We start from the raw sequence: 13,442 nt of genomic DNA on the forward strand, positions 1-13,442 counted from the left end.
TCATTGTTGTTTGGCGGGCCCGGGCTGGATCCGAACCCGCCACCTTAGATGTATGTGGCTGGCACCTTAGCCACTTGAGCCACAGGCACTGAGGCACCACTAATAAAATTGACTCACAATGGATAAAAGATTTAAATCTAAGACATGACATGATAAAAAATCTAGAGGAAATCATGGGAAAAACTCTTCTGGTCTGGGGAAAGATTTTATAAGGAAGACAGCATCAGCAGTGGCAACATGAACAAAAATAAATAAATGAGATTTAATTAAGCTAAAAAGCCTCAGCACAGCTAAGAACACAACCATCAAAGCAAATAGACAACCTTCAGAAGGGGAAAAGATATTTGTAAGTTACAAATCTGACAAAGAGTTGATGACTAGAATCTACAGAGAACTCAAATGAATCAACACAAAAAGCAAATGATCCCATCTATTGTTGGGCAAAAGACATGGACAGAACCTTCTCTGAAGAAAATAGGTGAATGGCCAGCACACACATGGAAAAATGGTCCTCATCCCTAATCATCAAAGAAATGCAAATCAGAATCACTTGAGATATCCCCTAATCCCAGTGAGAATAGTCCAACTCTCCAGATCTCAAAGCTGCAAATGTTGGCATGGATGTGGAGAGAAGGGAACACTTTTACACTGTTAGTAGGATTGCAAATTAATACAACCTTTCATATCATTTTCTTTTATTTTATAATTTTGTTTTCAATTGTTTTAGTTTGAATTTTTTTTTAATTTTTTTTCTTTCTTTTCTTTCATTTTTACTGAGACAGAATCTCACTTTGTATCCCTGGTTAGAGTGCTGTGGCATCATAATTCACAGCAACCTCCAACTCTTTGGCTCAAGTGATTCTCTTGCCTCAGCCTCCCAAGTAGCTGGGACTACAGGTGCCTGCCACAATGTCTAGATTTTCTTTTTTTCCTGCCACAACATGTCTAGTTTTTTTTTCTTTTCTTTCTTTTTTCTTTTTTTTTTTTTTTTTTATAGAGACAGGGTCTTACTCTGGCTCACGCTGGTCTCGAACTCTTAAGCTTAGGGAAGTCCACCCACCTCAGCCTCCCAGAGTGCTAAGATTACAGGCATGAGCCACCACACCTGGCCTCATATAGCCTTCATGGAAAGAAGTATGCAGAATCCTCAAAGAGCTAAATGTAGACATTCCATTTGATCTCACAATACCATTAAATCATTTTATCACAGGGACATTTGCATTAGAATATTTATTGCAGCTCATTTCACAATTGCCAAAACATAGAAGCAACTAAAGTACCCATCAACCCATGAATGGATTAATAAACTGTGGTATATGTATACCATGGAATACTATTTGGCTGTAAGAAAAAGTTGGTGACTTTACATCTTTTGTATTTATTTACCTGAATGGAGTTGAAACACATTTCTTTCTTTCTTTTTTTTTTTTGTTTTTTTGCAATTTTTGGCTGGGACTGGGTTTGAACCCACCACCTCCGGCATATGGGGTCGGTGCCTTACCCCTCTGAGCCACAGACACCGCCCGAAACACATTCTTCTCAGTAAAGTATCAGAAGAATGGAAATGCAAGTATCTGATGTACTCAATACTAATATGAATCTAAGAAAAACAACTACATGCCCATACAAGAGAATACCAAAAGTATATTCAAGAAGGGGTGGAGGAGGGAAAAGAGAAAGGAGAGGAAGGAGGAGGATTGGTTAAGCTCTCATGTGATAGACATGTTATAAGAGTGTACAGCACACCCCCCAGATGAAGGGCTCAACTGCTTCAACTACGTCTTGAACTGTACCTTAGAAACACAAACAATGTAACCTGATCATTTGTGCCCTCGTATTAACCTGAATTTTAAAAAATAAAATTTTTTAAAAATTGGGAAAAAAGCAAGGTGCTTATTTAGTCTTATTAATAAAGTTTTTTTTACTCCCAGTACAGAATGTCTTCTACATAGACCTTTCTAATAAATGATTTTTGAGTTAATGACTCTTTTTAGTTGTTGAAAAATGTTGCTGTTGTTATTCCCCATTTTAGTATCACATGTTTGTAAAAGTAAATCCTTTTTAATGATTTCATTTTTCTCCTAGTAAATTCCTCATCTATGCCTGTCTGCTGCTGTTCTCCGTGCTACTGGCCCTTCGTTTGGATGGCATCATTCAGTGGAGTTATTGGGCTGTTTTTGCACCAATATGGCTTTGGAAGTTAATGGTCATTGTTGGAGCCTCAGTTGGAACTGGAGTCTGGGCACGGAATCCTCAATATCGGTAATACTGCTTTATAAGGCCCGTTGATATCTACCCTGAGAGAGCAATATCTTGCTTTTTCTTACTTGTAATAAAGTAAGGACTATTTCCTTTTCTACATACCTGATGTTTTGTAAGAACTAAAGTACAAGCAAACTGACATCTTTTCTGTTTTTGAAAATTAGGTATTTGTTATGTATTTTCTTACAAAAGCAGTTTTATTCAGGATGGTTAAGTTCCCAGCCAGCCCACAAATGCCTCTATAATCTGAAATTTACCCAAAATACAAATTTATATGCTATACTAGACTAAGAAGCATGAAACCACCTTGCTTTTAAAAGGCATTCACAGTTTTAGCTTTGGTCATCAGGGATCTATCTTTCTGCAGTTCAGTTTTGGAATTGGGGCTTTGCTTCCCTCTCCACTCTCCTAGGCCCAGAGTTTGAGGATTCTTAGCAGTATGGATTGTGGCTTGACCAGGAGACGCTGAGTCCCTGAGACCAGAACTGGAGAATGAGGAAAGTTGAGCGCCACATGCTGAGAAGGAGAGCAGGGCCTTTAGGTGAAAGGGAGTAGGGTAACCTTACCTTCTCTAGCTCCCCACTGTTTTTCTTGGATGCCTTAGCTGGTCCAAATTCCTAGGAACAGGCTCACTCCAGTGTGCTGCCTGGTGCCTGGCATGGCTGGATCCTGTGAGAGTTTCCTTTCTCTCTTACAGAGACTCAAACTACATAAAGGAAAAAAGGTGGGACTTGAGAGGAGGAGGCTAGTCTAAACCTTAACCAGGAAGATGGGTAGTGCAGGAATGTTCAGTAGCCAGATAGGGACAGAAGGGGTGATACATTGAGCTGCTCATAAAAGTTAAAATTCTTGGTTATGACCTCTAAGAAAAAGTTAAATTTCAGATCCTATAAACTATGTATCACATATGTATCTAAGAACTATAAAACAGCTACACAGAGAGCCTTGGGAGATAAGGGACATTCATGTGTAGCTATTTTAAAGTTCTTAGATTTGGGTTTTTTTGGGGTTTTTTTTTTTTTTTTTTTGAGACAGAGTCTCAATTATGTCACCCTTGGTAGAGTGCTGTGGTGTCACAGGTCACAGCAACCTCAAACTCTTGAGTTTAAGCTATTCTCTTACCTCAGCCTCCCAAGTAGCTAGGACTACAGGTGCCTGCCACAATGCCCAGCTATTTTTTTGTTGTAGTTGTCATTGTTGTTTGGCTGGCCCAGGCTGGGTTCGAACCTGCCAGCCTTGGTGTATGTGGCTGGCACCCTAGCTGCTGAGCTACAAGTGCTGAGCCTTAGATTTTTTTGAAAGACTGATTACATATGTGGCTGTTCATCTTTTCATTTTTATGAGATATTTTCAGCTATCTAATGTTTCTGAAAGAATGTAGAGGTAATTAACTAAACGTTTTTAAGTTCCATTGGTCGATATTTAGAAGGTATTTGATCTTTTCTCTGTTGGTTTGATATTAGGTTTTTTGAGCAAGGAAAGGAGTCTGGTGGGTGGGTGTTGAATGTGCAGAAGTGGTTGTTCCAGTATTAACAGTAACTGATGCCGTACTTTTCGGTCCATAAGGATAACCTCTGACCTCATTTTCTCTATACCCTAAACTCAGGAATATTTATCACCGACATGCCATGTATATCTTAAATGTTCATATGTGTTTTAAAGAACATTATAAGGCTTTTCAAATGCATCAGAAAGCCTTTTTCTGGTTAGTGACCTTACCATTTTTCAGTTATTAAACTAGTAAGTTCATGCTTGAGACTTAAACAGATTTAGTTTAAGAACACTTTTGACTCTTTAATTAAACTGATTTAGTTTAAGAACAGTCTTAACTCTTCTGTTCTTTTCTTTCTGCAGGTGTTATTTATCCTAATGGAATAGAAAGGAAAATAAAAAGACATGTATACTTTTTATTCAGATTTTAAAATAGCACTTAACAATAGTTACTATATATTGGTGGAATATAACCAACACTTGTTCATAAAGCTAGAGTTATTTTATAATGTGGCATGAAATATGAGTAGTATGGTTTTTAATTCATTGAGAGATGGGGATCATGAGACTTAAAAGGTATTTGTCAGTTTCTAGCAATAGAAGCAATCAGCTTGAATAATTTTTGCAGTAGCTCTTGTAGTTGAATTTAAAGATACGACAAAACCGTTTATGTACATTATATGGAAAATAATAACTGTGGCTATTACTTCTGAGAATATCCTTCTAAAGTTAAGGCATTAAAAGTCTAGTTTGGTTGTAACATGCATTTCTTGGCATGTAGTAGTTCTTGATGTTTGCCTATTAAAGATTAAGTTTAACTTAGCTTTATATCTGATTTTCCTTTTCTTTCTGTCAAATTTACAAGTAAAATTCAAAATATCAATGTAAGTTATTGGCCCTCAATATATCTTGCTGATAATGGAGATTCTGAACTGTTTCTTCTTCTTCTTCTATCCCTTTTTAGAGCAGAAGGAGAAACATGTGTGGAATTTAAAGCCATGTTGATTGCAGTGGGTATCCATTTGCTCCTGTTGATGTTTGAAGTTCTGGTCTGTGACAGAATTGAGAGAGGAAGCCATTTCTGGCTACTGGTCTTCATGCCCCTATTCTTTGTTTCCCCGGTGTCTGTTGCAGCTTGTGTATGGGGCTTTCGACATGACAGGTCACTAGAGGTGAGATTTCATATATTTAACAATATTTTCAAAAGCAAAATCTTTGGTCAGTTATTTGAATATCATTTTTTCCCCTTTGTTAGCAAGAGATTCATCATTAATCCTAGATTGTGGGATATAAAGTAACAAAAGATGACAGAAATCGTTTCTTTTTCTTGAATTAGAACATTGGCTTTTCAGTCAGGCTATCAGCCTTCTTCTAGCTTCACAGTTTTCCCTGTCCACCTGCATCAGTCAGGCTTTTCCAGAGGAACAGAACAAATAGGGTAGATGAAGATAAAGAAATTTATTTTAAGGAACTGGCTCCCATGATTGTGGGGCTGACAAGTCTGAAATCTATAGGGCAGGTGGGCACACTGGAGATCTGGCAAGAGTTGATGCTGAAGTCCTAAAGCAGAATTTCTTCTTCCCTAAAAGAACTCAATGTTTGCTCTTAAGGATTTCAACTGGTTTGGTAAGGGCCACACACACTATTGAGGGTATTTCATTCAAAGTCAGTATCATCACGGGAACACCTAGCTTAGTGTTTGATTGAGTAACTTGGTACTATAGTTCAGCCAAGTTGATACAAAACACTATCTCTGCACCTCAGACCCCATGATCTAACTCCTCACCTGCTCACTGGGTAGCTTATCCCAGTGTGCCCATGGATTCATTTACTCAGTAAACATTTATGAAGTATTTACTATATGCCAACCCTTTTTTTGCCTAAGCAGAGGGGATACACAGATGAATAAAATATCAGAACTTAGTAGTACTGGCTGGCTCCTGTGGCTCAGTGGGTAGGGCGCCAGCCCTATATACCAAGGGTGGTGGGTTCAAACCTGGCCCCAGCCAAACTGCAACAAAAAAATAGCTGGGCATTGTGGCAGCTGCTTGGGAGGCTGAGGCAAGAGAATTACCTAAGCCCTGGAGTTGGATGTTGCTGTGAGCTGTGACACTACGACACTCTACTGAGGACAGTAAAGTGAGACTCTGTCTCAAAAAAAAAAAAAAAAAAAAGTAGTACCAATACTAGTAATGAAAATAATTACAGATAACATTTATTGAGCACATACTGTGTGCCAGATATATCACATACAGTAGTATCTTATTACATATTTGCAGCCCTGTGAAGTAAGTACAGTAGTTTTCCAGAGAGGGTAATTTGTTCATGACCACACATTAAGAGGCAGGGTAAGGACTCCATTGCAGTCGGCCTGACTCCAAAGCCAAGTACAGAGGCTGAGGGCCTAAAGCCTAATGTCCTAATAGGTTGAGGGAAGAACTAGAGCCAATAGATAGGGATAAAGTACAGGGAAAAGAGACTATAATTGGGTTGGAAGGGAACATAGGAGCCAGAAGGTGGGTCGGGTATGTAAGCTTTGACCCCAGGTACAGGCCTGAAGGGAAGGTGCCCAAAGAGAGGATGGTGATAGAGCAAGACCCTGTAGGACCCAGAGGGAATGAGACCCGAGCACCGAGAAGATCTTGCCTTTGAACAGGGAGAGGGATTCCTTGACTTTTGGTGGAAAGGCCATGGTATGGGTGTGGCTAATAGGTAGGGGTGGACTATGCTTGGAGGATGGCAACTTTCACTCTCCCTACAATTCCCATTTTATATCAGGAACTTAGCACCTATAGATTTTGGTATCTGGGGAGTTCTGGAGTCAGTCCCTCATAGATGCCACAGAACAATTATACAAGGACTAGGACTGTACTGGGCATGAGTTGCAGAAAGTTAGTCTTTCTTATAGTCATAGTCTTGGTATTCTTAGCAGGGAAGAAACAACATGCTGGGAGTTGAGTTCTCTCTTCTGTGGCATAAGAACAGTGCCTACATTGGCAGGAAGGTGACCGGGAGTTGACTTGCACAGAGATGGGAAGCAGTAGTTGGGGTCTGCTGGCAAGCCCTATGTTGAGAGGGAGGAGATGGCATTTTTCAGGCACTTTCAGAGGCAGGAAGAAACCAGTCAGTTCCATGAACTATGCTGTTTTGACCTGACTGGAGCATACGGTAGAATAGAGGGAGCTGCGGGAGTTGAAGAGGAAAGAAGCCTCTACAGAAGGCCTCGGCTGAGCAGGGGCCACACCCTCAGCCCTCAAAGAGTGTGCCAGGTGCCCTGGGCACCCCAGCAAACTCATAGGGCAGCAAGTTGTCATGAACATTTGGGGGAAAATGAGGATACTTAACATTTGTTGGCATACTGTACACATTACCAGCTTGAACACTTTATGGTCTTACTATTAGGTCATGTGACATTGCTTTCAATGGTATCATATCTTTAAGAAGCTGGGTTTTCATTAGTTGAGAAAAATAAAGACTGGTACAGTGTGAACATAATAGCTGAAGACACCCAACAGGTAACAAGAGAGGAAGGGCTGTTTCTAATTCCAAGGTTTGGGAAATTGTACACTACCTGACAGGTATCCATAGACCATTAGGAATTAGCTGTGACTATTTAAGAATGAAAATATTGGGCGGTGCCTGTGGCCCAGTGAGTATGGGAGTTTCGGACCCAGCCCCAGCCAAACTGAAAAAAAAAAAAAAAAGAATGAAAATATTTTTCTTTTGACTTATGTGAATTATTTTTTCAAATGGCTACTTACGACAGAAATACTAAGTTGAGACCTAATTACTTAAATCAGTAGAACCATTAGTTGTTTTTTTTTTTTTTTGACCCAGGGTCTATGGAAGAATTATTAAATTAAATGCCCTGTAAACTGAGTGAGACCTTGTGGGAAGCTCTACGTCAGGCCACAGATTTCCATTCTGATGAATGAAGAGCAGCCTGGAGGACATTTGGGAGCAAAGGCCCACTGAGCTTAGCAGTAGGGAGGCTAGTGAGGTGCTGCTGATGAGCTGGGGTTTAAGAGAAGTTTGGGTGGTACAATGGATGGGATTTGATGAGTGATAGGAGAGTATGGAGAAAAGACTTCAGGTTGCTTCCTGGGTTCCTGCTCTGGGTAATAAAGCTGTTGTGGTCCCTTAATGGGAGGCTATAGAAAAGGGAGGGACAAGGTTCAAGGTGCAGGCTACAATGAACTCATTTTGAGACTGGCTTCATTTGAGATGCCTCTAGGTGAGCCAAGTGGCACATGCACAGTTAGGTTTGGTGCACAGCAGAAAGGCTAGATTGGAGACGGATTTGAGAACCAGCCACTAGGAGGTAATGCAAGCCAGAGATATGGCTGAAGTTTCTTCTCTCCCAGCCCCAGTGTAGAAAGACTGAAAGTGTGTTTGTGTCTGTCTATCTGTCCATCTCCCTAATGGGGAGACAGGGCAGCAGCATCATTTAAAGAGGGGGAAAGGAGGGGCGGCGCCTGTGGCTCAAAGGAGTAGGGCACTGGCTCCATATGCTGGAGGTGGTGGGTTCAAACCCAGCCCTGGCCAAAAAACTGCAAAAAAAAAAGAGGGGGAAAGGAGACTGAAGGAATTATCAGAGTGTTTGGAAGGCACCAATGGTGTGTGGTGGGATCCTAGAAGGTCAGGAGGAAAGGAGTGAGCAGAAAGGAATAGTCCACAGTATTAACAGGCTGCAGAGTGATGTGATCTGCTGCCTCCTGGTTTTCAATAGTCTTTTTTTTTTTTTTGAGACAGATTTTTACTATGTCACCCTCAGTAGAGTGCTGTGGCATCACAGATCACAACAACCACAAACTCTAGGGCTTAGGAGGCTGAGGCAAGAGAATCACTTGAGCCCAGGCATCTGAGATTGCTATGAGCTATGATGCCATGGCACTGTACTGGGAACAACAAAGTGAGACTCTATCTCAAAAAAAAGAATCTATACTTGATGGCTGGATGTGACAAGGTCTCAGAGGAGCCAGAAGGGAAAGGGTGAGATGCAGGGGTGAGTCCTGGCTATGGAAGAAGGAAATACAAGGATGGACAAATAGAGAATATTGTTCGTAGAAGCAGGAAGGAAGCTAGGGGAGTTCACTGCAGATTGCCTCTGTTCCCAATGAGTCTGGAAATAAGGTCATGAAGTTTGTCCAGACCTCAAGCTGTAGAATGGGCAGGGCAGCCACTGAGTAGAAATGAGGCAGGAGTTCAGGCCACACAGGCCACGTTTCTCCTAGGCATAATACTGCTGTGCTCCTCTAGTGCTGAAAATCAGGAGTTTCTGTGCACCATAATAAATAATATTAAATATAATACAATATAGTAGTACAATTAACATAGTATAATTAATACTATATAATAAGTTTTACTGTATTATAATTTTCATTGCTTTTTCGTGTTTTAACCAAATAACTGCAGTATCAAATGAAATGTCTACTTTTCTTAACTGATTGTTCTCTTCATTTTCAGTTAGAAATCCTATGTTCTGTCAACATTCTCCAGTTTATATTCATTGCCTTAAGATTGGACAAGATCATCCACTGGCCCTGGCTTGTATGTAACTTTTTAATCCTTAAATAAACTTTTCTTTTTTATTATAAAAGTAATTTGTGTTCATTATAGAAAACTTGGAAAAGACAGACAGTCGTAAGTAATAGACTAATAATCACCCAGAGTCTCGCCATTGGAAAGATAACATGGTTAGTAATGTTTTCTATCTCCTTATTTTATACAAATAGTTGAGATCCTGCTGTACATATAATTATTCATCCTGTTTTATTTTGTTTAATACTGTGTTATAAGCATTTTTCTATGTTAATATGTCTTTATAAACATCTTTTAAAGTTTAATTGAGGTCAGTACCTGTGGCTCAAGGAGTAGGGCGCCAGCCCCATATACCAGAGATGGCAGGTTCAAACCTGGCCCCAGCCAAAAAAAACTGCAATAAAGTTTAATTGATGCTAAATATTCTTCCAGTGTATTAATCAAACCATCTTCTGATTTCTAAAACAGAATATTTAGTTGTAGCCAGTATTTTGTGATTTTAAATGATGCTGCACTATGTATTTCTGTGCATAAAAATTATTGCCTTAGGCTCAGCACCCGTAGCACAGTGGTTACAGTACCAGCCACATACACCAAGGGTGGCAGGTTCAAACCCAGCCCAGCCAGCTAAAATCAACAATGTCAACCACAACAAAAAAATAGCCAGGCATTGTGGCAGGTCCCTGTAGTTCCAGCTACTTGGGAGGCTTAGGCAAGAGAATCACTTAACCCAAGAGTTTGAGGTTACTGTGAGTTGTGACACCATGGCACTCTACCAAGGGTGACGTAATGAGATTGTCTCAAAAAACAAAAGTCTTTGCCATATATTTTATTATTTTCTTAGGAAATACTTCAGAAACCGTATTACTGGGCTAGAGGGTGGGACATTTTGAGATTCTTAAGTACATATACTTCATTGCCAACTCATTTTTTCAAAATGCTATACCTGTTTGCATACTGGCTAGGAATGGAATCCTAAGTTAAGCTTCTGAACTGTGTCTTCAGTTAATGGGTGCTTGGTTAAATTAACTATGGTAGAAGGATGGATAGAGAGAAGGATAGGGAGAGAGGTAAGTGGTAAGCTATAAACTGAAGTATACAGTATGATTTCAACTATTAAGTAGATAGAAAAAAGACGGAGAATAAAGGCAGAAAAGTTCCCTTGCCTCTGGGAGGTGAGGTCAAGCTGCTGTTTTTGTTTTTATCTTCTTTGCTTCTTGATGTATATTTTTGCACACAAGATATTTTCTGCATTAAACATATTTTACCATATTTTGCCGTGTATAATGTGCACTTATTTGCCCAAATTTTGGAGGTAAAAGTAAGGATGCACACTATACATGGGTAGTACAGCTTGGGAGGCGGTGAACCCAGCAGGCCTCTCAAGACCACTGTGCCCTCCCACTTGAGCTTACCAGGCACATGGGGTTCCAGTGGGAGTAGGCCAAGTGGCCTCCACCAAGCACTGTGACCAGGAGAGGTGACAATGAGGAGGCTGGTAAGGCAGGCCATGGTTGTGCAGGACAGAGAAGGGCCAAGGCCTAAGGCCCAGCTGTGCAGAGGGTACCAGAAGCCCTACATAGGCCCAAGGGACTTGCCTCACTGCCTGTGGGATAAACAGCCTCATAAGCTCCCTCCCCACCAACCACATACATGGCCATTTCGGCCTCAGCCCCCAACCTGGCAGGGAGGGAAGAACTCCCAGGAGAAAGAAGGGACACCCTTCATAGAGCAGGCTGCAGCAAGAGGGTACCATTAATATGAGAAATGAAAGAAATTATAAATTTGAACCGTTCCAAAATTAAAATGAAGTGAACCAAAAGATAAGCCATGGATTGGGACAAAATACTTGCAAGGCACATATCAAAACATTGAGTAGGGCAGTGCCCGTAGCTCAGTAGGTGCGGCAGTAGCCTCATACACCAAGGCTGGTGAGTTTGAACCCAGCCCAGGCCAGCTAAAAAAACAATGACGACTGCAACAAAAAATATGTCAGGGTGTTGTGGTGGGTGCCTGTAGTCCCGGCTACTTGGGAGGCAGAGGCAGGAGAATTGCTTGAGCCCAAGACTTTGAGGTTGCTGTGAGCTGTGATGCTGTGGCACTCTATCCAGGGTGACAATGTGAGACTCTGTCTCAAAACAAAACAAAACAAAACAAAAAAAATTGACTAGGACAAATGACTCTTAAAAATTCAAAAATAAGAAAACAAACACCTAATTTAAAAATTGACAATAGACAGTCCACAAAGAGGATATACAGATGGAAGATGAGCACAGGAAAAGATGCTCAACATCATTATCCATTAGGGACAGGCAAACTAAAACCAGGAGGGGTTCCCCGACCTATTTATCAGAAGGGCGGGACTCAAACACACTGGCACAGCCAGGTATGTGAGGAAAAGTGGGGAGGGGAAGTAGGATGCTCCTCCCTTCCTGGCAGGAAGGCAGAATGGCACTGGTAATCTGCAAAACAGGTTGGCCATTTCTGATACAATTTAAGGTGTACTTACCATGTGACCCAGAAGCCACTCTCCTGAGCATTTACCCCAGAGAAGGGAAAACAGCCAGTTGCTTAGGAACCCACATTCCAGTGTTTTGAGCAACCACACTGAGGATAGCCAAAAGCTGGAAGCCACCTTCAGTGGACGGATGGGGCCACAAACCCTAGTCATCCATGGAATGCCACTCAGAAATGAAAGGGAACAACCTGTGGACACAGGGAGAAACCTGGTTGAATCTGGGGAGACATATCCTGATTGCCAGCAGCCAGTCTCAAAAGGTTACAACATGCTGTGATTCCATCTATGCAGTGTGCTCCCAAGGACAAAAGTATAGTGACAGCACAGATCAGGGGTTGTCAGGGGATTACTGTGGGGGTGACAGTGTGACCATGAAGGGTAGCACAAGGGATTTTATTTATTTTTATTTTTTATTTCTTTTGAGACAGAGTCTCACTTTATTGCCCGTGGTACAGTGCTGTGGCATCATAGCTCACAACAACCTCAAACTCCTGGGCAGAAGCAATTCTCTAGCCTCAGCCTCCCGAGTAGATGAGACTACAGGTGCCCATCACAACACCTCCCTATTTTTAGAGACGAGGTCTCGGTCTTGCTCAGGCTGGTCTTGAGACCATGAGCTCAGTCAGTCCCCCCCTTGGCCTCCCACAGTGCTAGGATTACAGACATGAGCCACTGCACCTGGCCTAACGCAAGGGATTTTACGGGGTGGGAGATCTCTTCTGTGTCCTGCCTGTGGCTGTGTGGATCTACGTGTGGATTACAACTCTTAGAAGTGTACACCAAGGAACACAGTCACTTTTACTGTGTGCTAGTTAGTCAAAACAGGAGAAACGAGAAGTCTTGGGGAGCAGGACAGGAAAGAAAGATGACACAAAGGAGCCTGGCTGGGTAACAGCGCCAGGGCTTATCCTCTGGGCTTGCGAGCAGGTGAGACAAAGTCTTTCTGGTAGGACAGCAACATACTCGAATGCATGTGGGGTGGGGCGGGTCAGGACAACATGCCTGCCCAGCCTCAGTCTGCCAAGGTCACAACATGGTGGGGGTCCCAAGACACCCAGACGGCTAAAGTTCCCGGGGAACCCATTCCCAAATGTGTCGCCAAAGCACCTACAGCAGGTTGTGGAAATGTCCCCTGAGAAGAGAGTATGGTGGGCTGTGATGCCAGCGGAGCCAGGCAGAGCCCCAGTGAGTGTAGGAGGGAGGGAGGAAGGGAAGGGAGGAGGACTTCAAGGGGGAGCAGAGGCCTCTGCTGATGCAAGGCTGTCCCAGGAGGAAGAGGCGCTGACTGACAGAGGAACCTTGGTTTCCCCAGCAGCACGCCCGCCCGCCCGCCCGCCCGCAGAGAGCCCCATCCCTTCTCTTTCACACACCGTCATCACAGCAGGCCTAGGAGGGGGCTGTCCTCATGGAGGCTGGCGCTGTCTCACCTAGAGAGACCCAGAAAGGTGTGGAGCACGCCTTCTCCGGGAAGCTGGGTGGGAGCGCTAAGGACACGTCTTCTCTCCGCCCTGCCTCAGGTTGTGTGTGTGCCCCTGTGGATTCTCATGTCCTTCCTGTGCCTGGTGGTCCTCTACTACATCGTGTGGTCTGTCCTGTTCTTGCGCTCCATGGACGTCATTGCAGAGCAGCG

The 13,442-nt window shown here is 42.4% G+C and overlaps 1 protein-coding gene across 2 annotated transcripts in view; it reads left to right on the top strand.

Annotated features, from left to right (window-relative positions):
- The window catches only part of LOC100957928 (transmembrane protein 185A-like), a 37,967-nt gene extending 28,615 nt beyond the window's left edge, over positions 1 to 9,352 (top strand). Inside the window, exons 2-4 of one of the 2 annotated variants that reach the window (XM_012813930.2) lie at positions 2,086 to 2,262; positions 4,718 to 4,925; positions 9,220 to 9,352. In XM_012813930.2, coding sequence (XP_012669384.1) covers positions 2,086 to 2,262; positions 4,718 to 4,925; positions 9,220 to 9,330 — 496 coding nt within the window. In that variant the 3' untranslated portion in view covers positions 9,331 to 9,352. The remainder of the gene's footprint in view (positions 1 to 2,085; positions 2,263 to 4,717; positions 4,926 to 9,219) is intronic. The other variant, XM_023509096.1, reaches the window with a different exon arrangement.
- Positions 9,353 to 13,442: the final 4,090 nt, after the last annotated feature.

Source organism: Otolemur garnettii, unplaced genomic scaffold (assembly GCF_000181295.1).
Source record: "Otolemur garnettii isolate 467f Iridium unplaced genomic scaffold, OtoGar3 scaffold00352, whole genome shotgun sequence".
Taxonomy (NCBI): domain Eukaryota; kingdom Metazoa; phylum Chordata; class Mammalia; order Primates; family Galagidae; genus Otolemur; species Otolemur garnettii.